The sequence below is a fragment of the Mobula hypostoma genome, chromosome 4 (assembly GCF_963921235.1).
Source record: "Mobula hypostoma chromosome 4, sMobHyp1.1, whole genome shotgun sequence".
Lineage (NCBI taxonomy): Eukaryota > Metazoa > Chordata > Chondrichthyes > Myliobatiformes > Myliobatidae > Mobula > Mobula hypostoma.
This window is the reverse complement of record NC_086100.1, coordinates 101,461,298-101,479,111: the sequence shown is the minus strand read 5'-3', so window position 1 is coordinate 101,479,111 and position 17,814 is coordinate 101,461,298. Positions and strand designations below refer to the sequence as shown.

The following is a 17,814-nucleotide window of genomic DNA, read 5'->3' as shown; positions in this document are numbered from 1 at the left end:
TGTTGGACTTTACAGCCAGAGCTCGAGGACACCAGCATGCCTCTATCTCCCCATTGTGTGGGTCCTTAACAAATTTCCTTTCTGGAACAATTTTCAGCTGTGTTCTGTCACATTAATACACTGAACGTGTATTTCTGCCATACACCTCAAACAGGTATCTAGAAAACACAAGAAAATCTGCAGATGCTGGAAATCCCAGCAACATACACAAAATGTTGGAGGAACTGAGCAGCCCAGATAGCATCTATGGAAAAGAGTAAACAATTGACTCTTGGCTACTAAGCCTGGGGAATCCGTTTCTACTGACAGGAGAAGGGGCAAAGGCGGGTTACTGGTGCCTTAAAAGCAGTCACTACGGATAGATGGGGCTCGTCAGCCGTGGTTGGCAGCACACCTAGGAGAAGGAAAACTCTGATCTCAAACCTCCACTGCCTTACGGCTATACCCACACATGGGGAAGATTTTGAGAGTAAACTCTGAAGGAAAAATCCAGAGCTGGAGTCCCTAAGGCAGTCCTACGTTGAGTTCAATGCTGACTGGAAACTCCTGCGACATTTCTGGTACCAAACTGTAATGGTCTCTGCTGTTCCTTTGGGTTCATCAGATGCATGGAGAGAGGGAACTTGCTACATGGGTAACAGATTGCTTTCCGTATCGTACTGCCCAGGCTCGTGTAGCTAGACAGCTAGGACGCAATATCCATGGTCAACTCTAATTGACGGAGGCTTTCAGTCCATTGTGTGGTTGCTCAGTCCCTGCCACATCCCGACCCTCCAATACATCAAGTATAAAAGTGACCGAGAAACTGCAGTGCAGGTAAACAACAAAGTGTAAGATCATAACAAACTTTATTGTGAAGTCAAGAATCCATTTTAATCATACAAGAGGTCCCTTCAAGAATTAGGAATCTGAATTTTTCAAAAAAAATCTGGTATTCCACATCCCTGTATGTGTGAGGTCTTGATTAATCTATGAAAAGGAGAACATTTCAGACAGTTGGTTCTTGTCATAGGATAACTTTTCACAAGACCAGGCCCTTGAACTCAACAAGTCTATGCCATCCTTTTGCCATCTATACTAATTCTTTTTGCTGGGTTATGTCCTCGTCCTTCTATGCCTTGCCTGTTTATGTGCCTGTTCAAATGTTTCTTAAATGCAGTGATTGTATCTGATTGCACCACCTTCCCTGGCAGTGAGTATGAGATATCAACGACTCTGTGCATAGAAAAAAACTTGTATCTCAGATCACACTTTAAACTCCTCCCTCTCACCTTAAATCCCTGCTTTTATGTTTTGATACATCTACTGTGTGTAAAAAAATTCTGAAGACTTACCCTAGCTGTATTTGTTATACTGTTATACACTAATCAGATTACTGCTCAGTCTCCTTTGCTTTAGAGAAAAAAACACATTGTGACCAATCTCTCTCCATAACTAAGGCCCTCCAAGCAATATTATGGTGAATCTCTTCTTCACTCTCCCACTGCAACCACATCCTATTTATAGTGTGGTGAGCAGAGGTACACAAATTCATCTGTGTGGTCTGACCAGTATTTTGTAAAGTTGCAACAAAACATCCCAATTTTTATATTCTATGCCCTGACCTATGAATGCAAGTATTAAGTATTCAGCAGTTAGAGGATTATGAGAAAATAGAAGGCATTCATTCAAATGAGAATTGGTTGTCAGTTCTAATGTAAATTGCAATCAGTAATCTGTTTGAAATTAAAAGAAGAGCAGGAGATGCTCAATAGATGTGGTTTGTAACCCAACATGAATATGAGATGTCCTTGTATGCATCAGCCAAATACAAACCATTTGTAGTTGACAATGGGGCTGTGTTAACTGCCGTACATCGAAGCAGGCATCAGCTAAGATATTCTGTATTATTGTGATAAAGATCAAGGACTGGTAAGGCGTTCTGGAAAGATAGCTGTGTGTGCTTGGACACAGTGGTCACTCCAGGTCCAACCAAAGGTGTATTTGTTTGTTCTGTATGTCTTCTTTACAATCACAAGTCGCTGCTGGATACTAAGAACATCAAGTACTGCAGGACTATCCTATCAGAGACTTGCTTGATAGTGACGGATACTGCATACCATTGTTGTGAAGTCCCCTAGTCTGGTTGCGTGTCGTTGTGCCAGGTAGGTCCGTGGTCCAACAATTGGTGTGAATGATTGTCTTGGACATTTTTATTAGGATTGCAAGACCCTGTTAGACATTGATAACATGAAATACTGCAAGTCTGGTTCATTGGAAGGACCGATGACGTGGGAGCTGCATTGCTTCAGTTGTGATGAGGACTAGGCCTAGTCTGCAGGGTCACCCGCTGCAGCTGCCCAGGAGAGGAAACGCTGAAGCGCCATGAGAGAACCTCTGTGTGGCACACTGGAATCTCCAGTGGTTGGGAGCTAGCCCATCAGTGCTGTCCTCCAGTGTTTGTCTTGTGGAAGAACAAGATGGACCAGGACAATGTCCCATAAATCTACAGTCATGCCACTCGGGGACTTGGGCTACATAAATTTTTGTGACTGTATGTCTTTCTGAAATAATAACCTTATGTGCTATTTGTGTAACATGCTATGTGCTGTTGGAAATGTGTTTTGCACTTTGGCCCAGAAGTATACTGTTTCATTTGGCAATATTCGTGTATGGTTGAACAATAATTAATCTCTGCTCCATCCACCAAAAGTGGAATTTCCCAGTGGTCAAACATTTCATTTCCTATCCCCATTCCCATTCTGATATGTCAGTCCATGGCCTTTTCTTCTTTCATGATGAAGCCACACTCAGGGAGAATAAGCAACACCTTATATTCTGTCTAGGTAGTCTCCAACCTGATGGCATGAACATTGTGTTCTCCTTCCAGTATTTTCTGTACCTCCTTCCCTCCCCTTCTCTCTCCTTCTATTCCCCACTCTGGCCTCTTCTCCTCATCTGCCTATCACCACCCCCAACCCCCGGTGCCCCTCCTCTTCCCTTTCTCCCATGGTCCACACTTCTCTCCTATCTGATTCCTACTTCTCTAGCCCTTTACTTTTCCCACCCACCTGTCTTCACCCATCACCTAGTCCTCCTTCCCCCCAACCCCAGCTTTTTACTCTTGTGTCTTCCCTCTTCCTTTTGAGTCCTGAAGAAGGGCCTAGACCCAATAGGTCGACTGTTTATTCATTTCCGTAGATGCTGCCTGATCTGTTGAATTCCTCTAACATTTTGAACGTGTTACTCTGGATTTCCAGCATCTGCAGAATCCCGTGTTTATTGTTACATACTAGCTCAAATTCGATTTAACTCTTAATTCCTTCATTTCAGTGGTTGCTACACAATGTGACACTACTTCATTAACTTAACAGTTGCTGAAATGTTTAAATATATAATTTCTTTACCTTGTGTGATTTATTTTTCCCATAACCAGGAAGAGAAGCTGATTTGGAGTGAGGAATTCCTGTAACAAAGTAATTATGACTTAGTTAACTAGGAAATATCCAAGTTGTCGACTATGTGCCTCTGATGATTTAATCCCTAGTCTCTAATGGATGTAACTTCCAAGTTTTCTAATTTAATTAATTAAATGATCGAGTTAACATGTCAAAATTACATTTTCAAAGCTTAGAAACATAGAAACATAGAAAATAGGTGCAGGAGTAGGCCATTTGGCCTTTCGAGCCTGCACCACCATTCAGTATGATCATGGCTGATCATCCAACTCAGAACCCTGTACCTGCCTTCTCTCCTACCCCCTGAGCCCTTTAGCCACAAGGGCCATATCTAATTCCCTCTTAAGTATAGCCAATGAACTGGCCTCAACTGTTTCCTGTGGCAGAGAATTCCACAGGTTCACCACTCTCTGTGTGAAGAAGTTTTTCCTCATCTCGGTCCTAAAAGGCTTCCCCTTTATCCTTAAACTGTGACCCCTCGTTCTGGACTTCCCCAACATCGGGAACAATCTTCCTACATCTAGCCTGTCCAATCCCCAGCCAGTATAAGCCTAGTCGATCCAGCCTTTCAGCATATGAAAATCCTGCCATCCCAGGAATCAATCTGGTGAACCTTCTTTGTACTCTCTCTGTGGCAAGAATGTCTTTCCTCAGATTAGGGGAGCAAAACTGCACACAATACTCCAGGTGTGGTCTCACCAAGGCCTTGTACAACTGCAGTACTACCTCCCTACTCCTGTACTCGAATCCCCTTGCTATGAATGCCAGCATACCATTCGCCTTTCTCACCGCCTGCTGTACCTGCATGCCCACTTTCAATGACTGGTGTGCAATGACACCTAGGTCTCGTTGCACCTTCCCTTTTCCTAATTGGCCATCATTCAGATGATAATCTGTTCTCATGTTGTTGCCACCAAAGTGGATAACCTCACATTTATCCACATTAAATTGCATCTGCCATGAATTTGCCCTCTCACCTAACCTATCTAAATCACCCTGCATCCTCGTAGCATCCTCCTTACAGCTAACACTGCCGCCCAGCTTCATGTCATCCGCAAACTTGGAGATGCTCCATTTAATTCCCTCATCTAAGTCATTAATATATATTGTAAACAACTGGGGTCCTAGCACTGAGCCTTGCAGTACCCCACTAGTCACTGCCTGCCATTCTGAAAAGGTCCCGTTTATTCCCACTCTTTGCTTCCTGTCTGCCAACCAATTCTCTATCTACATCAATACCATACCCCCAATACAGTGTGCTTTAAGTTTGCACAATAATCTCCTGTGTGGGACCTTGTCAAAAGCCTTTTGAAGATCCAAATATACCACATCCACTGGTTCTCCCCTATCCACTCTACTAGTTACATCCTCAAAAAATTCTATGAGATTCGTCAGACATGATTTTCCTTTCACAAATCCATGCCGACTTTGACCGATGATTTCACTGCTTTCCAAATGTGCTGTTATCACATCTTTGATAACTGACTCTAGCATTTTCCCCACCACTGATGTTAGGTTTACCGGTCTATAATTCCCCGGTTTCTCTCTCACTCCTTTTTTAAAAGTGGGGTTACATTAGCCACCTTCCAATCCTCAGGAACTAGTCCAGAATCTAAATAATTTTGAAAAATTATCACTAGTGCATCCACTATTTCTTGGGCTACTTCCTTGAGCATTCTGGGATGCAGACCATCTGGCCCTGGGGATTTATCTGCCTTTAATCCCTTCAATTTACCTAACACCACTTCCCTACTAACATGTATTTGCCTCAGTTCCTCCATCTCACTAGACCCTCGGTTTCCTACTATTTCCGGAAGATTATTTATGTCCTCCTTAGTGAAGACAGAACCAAAGTAGCTATTCAATTAGTCTGCCATGTCCTTGTTCCCCATGACCAATTCACCTGTTTCTGACTGTAAGGTATCTACATTTGTCTTAACCAATCTTCTTCTTTTCACATATCTATAAAAGCTTTTACAGTCAGTTTTTATGTTCCCTGCTGGTTTTCTCTCATAATCTTTTTTCCCTTTCCTAATTAAGCCCTTTGTCCTCCCCTGCTGGACTCTGAATTTCTCCCAGTCCTCAGGTGTGCCGCTTTTTCTGGCTAATTTGTATGTTTCTTCTTTGGAATTGATACTACCCCTAATTTCCCTTGTCAGCCACAGGTGCACTACCTTCCCTGATTTATTCTTTTGCCAAACTGGGATGAACAATTGTCGGTTCATCCATGCGATCTTTAAATGCTTGCCATTGCATATCCACAGTCAACCCTTCAAGTATCATTTGCCTGTCTATCTTAGCTAATTCACGTCTCATACCTTCAAAGTTACCCTTCTGTAAGTTCAGAACCTTTGTTTTTGAATGAACCATGTCACTCTCCATCTTAATGAAGGATTCCACCATATTATAGACATTCTTACCCAAGGGGCCTCTCATGACAAGATTGCTAATTAACCCTTCTTCATTGCTCAATACCCAGTCTAGAATGGCCTGCTCTCTAGTTGGTTCCTCGACATGTTGGTTCAGAAAACCATCCCGTATACATTCCAAGAAATCCTCTTCCTCAGCACCCTTACCAATTTGGTTCACCCAATCTATATGTACACTTTGTAGATTGAAGTCACCCATTATAATTGCTGTTCCTTTATTGCACGCATTTCTAATTTCCTGTTTAATGCCATCCCCAACCTCACTACTACTGTTAGGTGGCCTGTACACAACTCCCACCAGCGTTTTCTGCCCCTTAGTGTTATGCAGCTCTACCCATATTGATTCCACATCTTCCTGGCTTATGTCCTTCCTTTCTATTGCGTTAATCTCCTCTCTAACCAGCAATGCTACCCCACCTCCTTTTCTTTCATGTCATTGAAAGGACATTGTTTCCAGTCCAGCCCAGGTGCAGACCGTCCTGTTTATACCAGTCCCACCTCCTCCTGAACTGGTTCCAATGCCCCTGAAATTTGAATTCCTTCCCCTTGCACCATTTTCAAGCCATGTATTCATCTGATATATCCTCCTATTTCTACTCTGACTAGCACGTGGCACTGGTAGCAATCCTTTGTGGTGCTACTTTTTAGTTTATCTTCTAACTCCCTAAATTTACCTTGTAGGACCTCATCCCATTTTTTACCTATATCGTTGGTACCTATGTGCACCACAGCCACTGGCTGTTCACCCTCCCACTCCAGAATGTCCTGCAGCCGCTCAGAGACATCCTTGACCCTTGCACCAGGGAGGCAACATACCCTCCTGGAGTCTTGTTTGTGGCCGCAGAAACGCCTATCTATTCCCCTTACAATCGAATCCCCTATCACTATAGTTCTCCCACTCCTTTTCCTTCCCTCCTGTACTGCAGAGCCATCCATGGTCCCATGAACTCAGCTGCTGCTGCCTTCCTCTGATGAGACATCTCCCCCAACAGTATCCAAAACAGTATATCTGTTTAGGAGGGAGATGACCTCAGGGAACTCCTGCACTACCTGCCTACTGCTACGCTGTCTAGTGGCCACCCATTCCTTTTCTGCTTGTGTAGCCTTTACCTGCAGTGTGGCCAACTCACTGAACGTGCTATTCATGACTTTCTCAGCATCGCATTTGCTCCAGTATGAATCCAGTTGCAGCTCCAGCCGCTCAATGCGGTCTGCCGGAAGCTGCACCTGGACACATTTCCTGCACACATAGTCGTCAGGGACACTGGAAGTATCCCTGATTTCCCACATGCCGCAGGATGAACAAACCACGGGGCCGATCTCAGCTGTCATGACCTACTCAATACGCTACAGCCTCGCCACCTTCCTTGCTTCAAATAAAATACCGCTGCAGACCGTTCTCCTTTTAAGGGAACTTACCCGGCCTTACCTCACTTGGAGTGAAGCTCATCCTCAGCCTCTGCTCGCCAAAGTCTCTCAAGACAAAGCCTTCCTACTCTGTCTCCCTCTACTCCATTGCCCGCTCTGTCAAACTGCTCTCTTTTAAATACTCCCGCTGCCTCACGGGCTGACTTACACGTGCTTGCGCAGTCCTGCCCCGCTCAACCGCCGAGAAAAATGGCCGACTTGGAATGCACTTACTTGTTTGAAAGAGTGATTCACTGTTTGATCTTTGCAGCAGCTCTCTATCAGCAGCAGGACTTCGAGACAATGATTTAGGATCTAAATCATGAGAGGCAACTGTAGTCTCCACCTGTCGCTTTAATGATCCTGTCTTCACCTTGAGCAAGCAGAGAAAGCAAATTAAATACAGGTAGAATACAAATACAATAAAAACCACATATTACACCTTTTCTTCCCTTTTTGTGCATTGGTAAGTCTGCAGATGGCGTGAAAATTGATGACATTGTTAATAGTGAGGAGGCTAGCCTTTGCCCCTAGAATGGTACTGATCAGCTGTTAATGACGGATAGTACTTAATGAGGTGGTGTATTTTGGGAGGTCCGTTAAGGGTAGTGTACTAACAAATAGTAAGACTCTGGGAGGATTGAGGAACAAACAGACCATGATGCACAAATCCAATGATCCTAGAAGATCGCAACACAGGTTGATGGAATGATGGAATGTTCATCTTCAATAGCCAGGGCACAGAATTTCAGATTAGGGCCTTGGTGAAACTTCATAAAACACTGAAGAGGTCACAGCTGAAATATTGTGTGCAGTTCTGGCCACCACACTATAGGAAGTATAGAATTATACAGGAGAGTGGGCAGAAGAGATTCATCAGAAAGTTGATTGGAGTGGAATAGTTCAGATTACTGGATAGGTTGGGATTGCTTTCCTTGGAATAGAGGAGGCTGGGGGGGTGGGGAGCCCTGATATAAGAATACAAAATTTTGAATGTTATAGAGAGTAGAGAGCAAGAAACTTTTCAGCAGAGGTATCTAAGACTAGAGGGCGTATGTTTAAGAGGGAAGTAAGAGGGGATCTGAAGATTTTTTTTTCACCCTGAGAAAGTGATGAGGACAGGTACTCTCTTACAACATTTAACCATCTGGACATGTCATTCAGTTACCAAGGCATATTAGGCTATAGGGCAAGCACAGGAAAATGGGATAGCACAGATACGTATTCAACAGTGACGCAAAGGGTCTGTTTCTGTGCATTGTGTCTCTCTGACCATATTGGTGGATTAAAGGGCTACAAAACTGGGGATGGATTGGAATCTGGGTGTATCTGGATATTACAACAAAGGTATTATTTCTCAAGTATTTATGACAAGATCCCAGCCTCAGCTCATCTCTGCTGAAACTGATTTAAGCTATCTTAATTATTCCAATGTCCTCTTGTTAAGCCTCGATGAAAACACATGAATCAATAGGATCTCCAGTACAAACATATTTGTAAGAATGTTTAGTACACTGCCAGATTTTTGCAATTAATATACAGTACTTCAATAGTTGGTGTATGAAAGGAATGAAGATGTGCATTGTTGGAACTTAATTGATTTCAGTCCTTACTTTCTTGCCATCTTGATCCCAGGACAGTTGTCCTCCTTCTCCATCACTATCTTCACTCCAAAATCCTCTGCTTTGCCAGTCACCCACTAGAATACAACACCATTAGTGTTACTATCAAAAATTGTACAAGATTTCAATTCTGTGCTCTAAAAGATGACCTGAACACACTTCAAACCATCTGAAGAACAGCTACTTCCCTTCTACCATTCACTTCTTGAACCAACTGGCAAAACCCTAAACACCATTATAGTTATGCAATACAATGACCACTCTGATCACATTGCACTAAAATACTTTGATTTATTTGTTACAATTGTGTTTCTTTTTCTTGTAAAAATTGTGTATAATTTACGTTGAATTTGTGTTTTTCTCCTGTGAATGCTGCCTATATAATGCTAGCAAGTTTTCCATTGAGCTTCTACATATGGCAATGAACTAGATGTTGTCTTTGGATATCTGAAATAAAACAAGGGAATGCTAGGAATACTCAGCATTCTGATGGAAAGACTTCAACCCTGAAATGTTAATCCTGTTTCTCTTACTACAGATTCTGCCTAACCTAGACCATAAGACATAGATCAGAATGAGGGGATATGGCCCATTGTGTCTGCTCTGCTATTCAAGCATGCCGGATTTATTTTTCCTTTCAACCAGATTCTCCTGCCTTTTCCTTGTAACCTTTAACGCCTGCACCAATTAGGTAAAAAGCTATGAAGCTCCACTACAAATATACCTCATCATTTGACCTCCTCAGCTATCCGTGGCAATGAATTCCACAGGTTGATACCCTCTGGCTAAATTCCTCTTCATCTCTGTTTCTAAAGGGATGTCCTTCTACTCTGAAGCTGTGCCCTTTGGTCCTAGACTGTCTGTTGGACACCACGGTAGCATAACAATTAGCACAACACTATTACAGTTCAAGGCATCAGAGTCCACGGTTCAATTTTGACATCATCTGTAAGGAGTATATACGTTCCTCCCCATGCACATATGGGTTTGCTCTGGGTGTTTTAGTTTTTGCCTGCATTCCAAAGACGTACCAGTTAATTGGTACTTATAAATTGTCCTATGATGAGGCTAGGGTTAAATAGGTGGGTTGCTGAGCAGTGAGGCTCGTTGGGCTGGAAGGGCCTATTCCATGCCGTATCACTAAATAAAAATCCTCTTCAGGACCACCTTATCTAGCCCTTTCAATATTCAGTAGGTTTCAATGAGATCCCCTCCCATTCTTCTATGTACAAACCCAAAACCATCAAACATTCCTCATACCTTCATTCCCGGGGTCATTCCCTTAAATCTCCTCTGCACCGTCTTCAATGCCACCATATCCTTTCTTGGATACGGAGCCCAAAACTGCTCATACTACTCCAAATGTGGTCTGACCAATGCCTTATAAAGTCTCAGCATTATATATTTGCTTTTATAATCTACTCCTCTCAAAATGAATGTTAATGTTGCATTATTTGCCTTCCTTACTACTGACTCAACAAGCAAATTAACCTTTAGGGATCCTGCACTGGGACTTTCAAGTCTCTTTGCACCTCTGATTTCTGAATTCATCCTTCATCTCCATTTAGAACAGGGGTCGGCAACTTTTTTGCCTCTGTGGGCCGGATCGCGTATTAATGAGCGGACAGTTGGCCGGATAAGTGCCATAAAAAACCTGAAATATAGGAATTATCCATTTAAATACATCTAGTTATGCTTTGCCTCAAATTAATGAATAACGCATGCTAGAAAATCATTTGTGCTTAAGGTTGCCTATCCCTGATTTAGAAAATACTCCACACCTTTATTCCTTCCTCCAAAGAGCATGACCATACACTTCATTACATTATATTCCATCTGCCACTTCTCTACCCATTCTCCCAACCCGTTCAAGCACTTTTGCAGACTCCCTGCTTCATCAACATTGCCTGCCCCTCCAGCTACCTTTGTATCATCCACAACTTGGCCACAAAATTATCAATTCCGTCTACCAGATCATTAATATATAATTTGAAAAGTAGCAGACCCACCATCAATACCTGCGGAGTACTACTAGTCACTGGCAGACAACTAAAAAAGGCCCCTTTATTCCCAATCTTGGCCTTCTTCTAACCTTACATCCATGCTAGTATCTTTCCTGTAATACCATAGGCTCTTATCTTGTTCAGCAGCCTCCTATGGCAACTTGTCAAGCTGCTGAGTATTTCCGTTATTTTCTGTTTTTGTCCAAGATATGTCAACTCGCTTCCTTCTACATACCATTATCTCCTGAAGAAAATTGCAAAGAGCTGGGGACATCGCTCAGCACATCACAGAAACCAGCCTCCCCTCCATGGACTGGGCCTATGTTTGTGACTACCTGATAAAGCAGCCACCATAATCAAAGACACCTATCCACATTCTCTCTTCCACCCCTCCAATTGGACAAAAGATACAAATGCCTGAAAGCATGTGTCACTAGGCTCAAGGCTGTTATAAGACTATAAAATGGTATCCTTGTACAGTAAGATGCTGTCTGTCCTGCTGAGTACCTCCAGCATTTTGTGTGTGTTTCTTGGATTTCTAGCATCTGCAGATTTTTTCTTGTTTACAATAAGATGGAATCTTGATCTCACAATCTATTTCGTTATGATCGTACATGATTGTTTACCTGCACTGCACTTCCTCTCTAGCTGTTACACTATATTATTACTACATTATTACATTATTTTACCTTATTCTACCTCAATGCACCATGTAATGAATTTATGTGTATGAACAGCATGCAAGCTTTTCACTGTATCTCTGTACACATGACAATAATAAACTATTTTTAATTCCAAATAAATATTTGAGTAACTTATCAGTGAAGTGAAGGATACAAAGAGAATGTAATGATTTTTCATGTAATAGGTATTACATATAAGATAAGAGATAAAAATCTGGTAATACAGATTTCTTATCCCGTAACTTCAATGCAAGTTACAGCATTGAAATTTATTATATCAAAAATAATAAAACCGTGGTTAAATGTATCCCAATGATAGAAAAGTATAGGTGAAAAGTTTTGTACCCATCTATTTCACTCTATTATCATAAACTGTAAGTTAAGAGCATTTTACCAGTTGTTTTCGTTGTGCAAGGTCCACCTGCTAATTAAGTACTGTACATTACATTGAATCAGTAAATAGGTGTTAGCTTTGAAATTGAATTTGTCGGCAATACAAACTACTTGGTTTGCTGCAATTGTTCAATTACAATGAAGACCATTTGAAATATTAAAAGTAAATTCTGAATTGCAAAATATAGAAAAGAATACTTGGAAAATACAATTTATTTATAAATACCTATAAAAACTGCTAATAATTTACCAGACTTAACTATATCCATGAAAATCAGAATTAACCTTTTAAACCCTCCCATTTATTACTTGTCAATATTAAATGATGCTTCACAATTTTTCTTCACTGATATCATGATGAGCAAAATGACAATGAACAAAGGAATTTAGAATTAAAAAGTCAAAAAATAAAAACCATTTTGATGGTAGTACCATTGTACGGGAAATTCATTTGCTTGTATGTCTCTATTCCATTATCTGCCCATTGTAATTTTATCTGCCTCTGTTACCTCCTCTGACTGTGTATTTCAAATATTCTCCACCCTCAATCTAGTTTACTTTACTGAAGCCTATGTAGACAACATGCCTTTCACTACCCTTATCAATCAATTTGGCCAACTTCTTAAAAACCTCAATTGTTTGTCAACTCAATCTACCCCACAGAAAGCCCTGCTGACTATCTCCTGTGACAAAAGACCAAGTTATCAGAAGATTGATGCTAATGAGAGAGATAAGTGAGACAATGGAGCAGCATTCAGACATGTTAGTGAGAGACGAGAGAGATTAACGAAAAGAAAACAGTTCCGAGTACTGACAGGCCAGTTGCTTTGAACCTGCACTGTTTGAAGTTTGATGGACAGGTGATACTCCAGCAGGGGGATAAAAGGAACAGGTTTGCTAAGGCAAGAGAGACACCACGAGATCACGAGATAACGAGACCCTGGAAGTGCAGTGTGCCCCCACAAGTTGGTAGGAGTTTGGAGGTCTGGTCGCGGGACTGACCATAGACGCACAGGGTGAAAAGGTACGATCGGCGGGAACCTGGTGTGTATGTCCGCCCTTGCCTGGGTGCCGGGTTCACCGCGGAAGAACGAACGTATCCGGAACGGAGGGGTCACAGCCGGTGACCTCAGAAGACATTAAAAGGGCTCGTGCCGAAAGGTAACTGCGAGGAACATCAAAGGTCTGTGAATCGAAATTTGCATTCGCTCGCTCTCTCTCTCTCTCCAATGGCACAACAGCGATTACTGCGAACTGTACTCAGTTGAACTGAACTCTGCGTCACTTGATACTGATCATTTTACCCCTAGACTGCGATAGAGCTTGATTGATTCCTATTATCCTAGTTCTGTGTACATGTGTGTTTTATCATTGCTAACCTGTTGCATTTATAATCTTACGATTAGAGTACTGTGTTACTTATTTCTTTAATAAAACTTTCTTAGTTCCAGTAATCCAGACTCCAACTAAGTGGTCCATTTCTGCTGGTTTGGCAACCCAGTTACGGGGTACGTAATATAATTGGGGCTCTCATCCGGGATTTTGAACGCTAAATTTGGGATGGGGTAAATTGATTGAGTTAAAATTCCCGAAAGGAAGAAAGGGCAAACAGCAGAAATGGAGATTGAGGAATTTCTAAAGGCGCCGACCTTGGAGGCATTAGAGGATGCCAGGAAATCAGAATTGGCAGCTGTGGCCAAACGGGTGAATCTTTTTAAGGGGAAGTCGACAATCAAGAGAGCGGAGATGCACAGAGCTATCAAAGAGCATTATGTATCTAAAGGTGTGTTTCCCCAAGGGGAGCTGGAGGTGGTATCTATTGGAAAACCTGGTGGAGATGCAGTACAGCTGCAGATTGAAAAATTGAGACTCGAGCACGAGTTCCGAGACAGGCAGTTGGAACGAGAAGCAAGAGAGAAACAGAGGGAAAGGGAATTTGAGCTGGAGACGTTAAAGATGACGGCAGCGCAGGGGCCCATGCCGAACCAAGGTGGAGGGTTCAGGGCGACCCAGGAGGTTAGGCTGGTTCCCCCATTTGAGGAAACCGATGTTGATCGGTACTTTCTCCATTTTGAAAAAGTTGCTGCAAGTCAGGATTGGCCGAGGGATAAGTGGGCTGTTTTGCTTCAGAGTGTACTTAAAGCAAAAGCCCAACAAGCTTACTTGGCCTTGTCCGCAGCAGATGCCCAGAGGTATGATGTGGTGAAAGAGGCCATACTCAGGATTTATGAGTTGGTCCCGGAGGCATACCGGCAGAGGTTCCGAAATGCGAGGAAGCAGTGGGGCCGCACGTATTTAGAGTTTTCCCGTGAGATGCAGACATATTGTGAGCGTTGGTGCGCCTCGAAAGGGGTCAATGGGGATTATGACAGACTATTACAGCTAATCCTGATTGAGCAGTTTAAAGGTTGTGTCCGTGAAGGTATGAGACCCTACCTAGATGAGAAAGAGGTAGACACCTTAGTCGCAACAGCTAAGTTAGCGGGTGAGTACGCGTTGACACATAAAACGAAGTTTACCTCGAGTAAAGGCTACCAGAAGGGTAGTCAAGAGGGCGGGGAGAGTCTGCCAGAAAAGTCCGAAAGTAAGCCGGGGACTAGTGAGAGGGATAAGGTAGACCGGAAGCAGTTTGGTAGGAAGTCTCCTGGGGTCATATGCTATAAATGTGCGAAAGTCGGACACTTTGCGTCCAGGTGCTTTGCCCCAAAGAAGGAGACGGGGAAAAGGAAAACGATGGTTCCGACTGGCTGTATTGAGCTGGTAAGAACAAACCGCTAGGGAAGAAGAGGTCTGATAAAGTTCAGGAAGGGCGCGAGAGGTTTATCTCGGCCGGATTGGTGTCGGTGAAGGAGGGGTTAAACCCAGTTCCAGTACGGATCTGGAGAGACACTGGAGCTTGTCAGTCATTGATATTAAAGAGTGTGTTAGACTTTAGTTCAGAGACCCAGACTGGGGAGGTCAGGGTGATAAAAGGCATTGGGAAAGGGACTGAAGCAGTACCTTTGCACCAGATACACCTAAAAAGCGACTTGGTCTCCGGACTGGTCACGGTCGGGGTGAGGCCCGAACTACCGATGGAAGACGTGGAGGTTTTACTCGGTAATGACCTCGCTGGCAGAGAGGTGTACTCAGCAGTAAAACTGACAAGCCAGCCTACCAGCATTGAGGCCCCGCCCATGGACTCACAGGTTTATCTCGTTTGCACAGTGACTCGGCACTTGTCCAGAAAGGCTGCCGAAGTGAATATAGATTTGGCTGAGATGTTACCAGCCTTGTATCAGAAGGGGTTAGAAAGTGAGAAGAAGTGTAGTGAAACGGAAGTTAAGGTAGATTTATCATTAGCAAGGAAGGAATTTGTACAGGCACAGGAGCGAGACGAGGAGCTGATGGTTTTGGCGGAGACAGCTCTCTCTGAAGCAGAATTAAAAAGGGAGCCAGTGGGCTATTATGTGAAGGAGGGAGTACTAAGGAGGAAATGGAGACCAAGTACAGTGCCCGCAGATGAGGAATGGGGGATGGTGCCAAAAATTTATGGGGATGAGATTCTTAACCTGGCCCACAAGATACCCCTCGGTGGACATTTTGGGGTGAGGAAAACAGTCGGTAGAATCACGAAAGAGTTTTATTGGCCGCACAGGAGAAAAGATGCTATTGACTATTGCAAACATGAGCTAACACAATTACAGGCTATTAACATGTTAAAAGCCTACCACGATCAGAAAGCAGATCTAGTTGGTGTTAGCACGAAAATTAATGAGGCTAGGGTGCCACCCGATAAGGGGAAGACCCATTTTGAAAAGAAAAGTGTGGTGCCGACCAGATGGGAGAACTCTATTGTGTTGGCTAACTTTGCTGATGAGTTCTCTCACTTAATCCCTGAACAAAGCCAGCTGCCGATAAAGCCAATTAAACTCATCTATGTCTGGATGTCCCGAGGCGATGCGAAGAGCCGGGTCATGGTGTTGTTGTCACATCAGGTCAGCATAGTGAGCAACACCCTATAGGATGATTAATTCAGTGACAAAAGGGCTAAAGAACGCAGAAGCGTATATTGGCGATGTAGTGGTCTGGAGTGACACGTGGGAGGAGCTGTTTAAAAAGCTGTTTGAAGCCAGCCTGACAGTGAACCTCGCAAAAAGTGAATTCGGCCACGGAAAAATCACTTATCTGGGATTTGTGGTAAAACAGGGGCAGCTGGCACCGATGCAGGCGAAGGTGCGGGCTATCTCTGAAGTCCTCACCCTGAGAACCTTGAGAAGGTTCTTGGAGATGGTGGGGTACTATCGGAAGTTTTGCAAAAACTTTGTGGATATTACCCTCCCTCTTACTAAGCTCTTGCCAAAGAATGCTAAGTTAGTGTGGGACGACCCTTGTTATCTTTGTCCGGGATGAAAACCACTGAGAAGTTACACTGATCACAACTCATTAGTGTTTTTGGCCACTATGAAGTTTGCTAAATTGGAGCCTGGTCTTAGGGAATTATTAAAATAACACATATAAAAGGAACGGAAAGGTGATTGCTGACTGTCTGTCAAGGTGTTGAAAACTTAAAGTTCTCTGTATTAGCCAAATAGCTGATGAACATGTATATTTGTGTGTATCTAATAATGTATTCATGCCTATAATTTTTACCCCGGCAAAAATCCTTTGAAGGATAGGGGTGTGACGAAAGACCAAGTTATCAGAAGATTGATGCTAATGAGAGAGATAAGTGAGACAATGGAGCAGCATTCAGACATGTTAATGAGAGATGAGAGAGATTAATGAAAAGAGACACAGTTCAGAGTATTGACAGACCGGTTGCTTTGAACCTGAACTGTTTGAAGTTTGATGGACAGGCGATACCCCAGCAGGGGGATAAAAGGAACAGGTTCACTAAGGCAAGAGAGACACCACGAGGTCACGAGATAACGAGACCCTGGAAGTGCAGTGTGCCCCCACAAGTTGGTAGGAGTTTGGAGGTCTGGTCGCGGGACTGACCATAGACGCACAGGGTGAAAAGGTACGATCGGCGGGAACCTGGTGGGTGTGTCCACCCTTGCCTGGGTGCCAGGTTCACCGCGGAAGAACGAGTGTATCCAGAACGGAGGGGTCACAGCTGGTGACCTCAGAAGACATTAAAAGGGCTCGTGCCGAAATCTAACTGCGAGGAACATCAAAGGTCTGTGAATTGAAATTTGCATTCGCTCGCTCTCTCTCTCTCTCTCTCTCTCTCCAATGGCACAACAGCGATTACTGCGAACTGTACTCAGCTGAACTGAACTCTGCGTCACTTGAGACTGATCATTTTACCCCTAGACTGCAATAGAGCTTGATTGATTCCTACTATCCTAGTTCTGTGTACATGTGTGTTTTATCATTGCTAACCTGTTGCATTTATAACCTTACGATTAGAGTACTGTGTTACTTAATTCTTTAATAAAACTTTCTTAGTTCCAGTAATCCAGACTCCAACTAAGTGGTCCATTTCTACTGGTTTGGCAACCCAGTTACGGGGTACGTAACACTCCAATAAGTCAATATTATTCCTCCAATAATACTCCTGGCAGCACATTCAAGAGACCTACCATTCTCTATGTAAAAATAAATTGCCCAGCACATCTACTTTGAACCAACCCCTTATCACTTTAGATGCATGCCCTCTAGTGTTTGACATTTCAAGTTCAAGTATATTGTCACTCAAGTGTACACATATATATCACCAAACGAAACAATATTCCTCTGGGCCAAAGTGAATGACAAAGTACATATATTTCACATATAACACAAAGAAATAGTACCACAAAAATTAGTAAGTAATAATCTGTCCTGATGAAAGGTGACTTGGAGGGATCACCGAC

At 43.0% G+C, this 17,814-nt stretch overlaps 1 protein-coding gene across 1 annotated transcript in view; it reads right to left on the bottom strand.

Annotated features, from left to right (window-relative positions):
* LOC134345972 (actin-binding LIM protein 2-like) overlaps nt 1-17,814 on the bottom strand; it is a 409,808-nt gene that overhangs the window by 1,318 nt on the left and 390,676 nt on the right. Inside the window, exons 16-18 of the mRNA XM_063047314.1 lie at nt 8,887-8,972; nt 7,508-7,646; nt 3,387-3,445 (exon numbers count right to left, since the gene is read on the bottom strand). Coding sequence (XP_062903384.1) covers nt 3,387-3,445; nt 7,508-7,646; nt 8,887-8,972 — 284 coding nt within the window. The remainder of the gene's footprint in view (nt 1-3,386; nt 3,446-7,507; nt 7,647-8,886; nt 8,973-17,814) is intronic.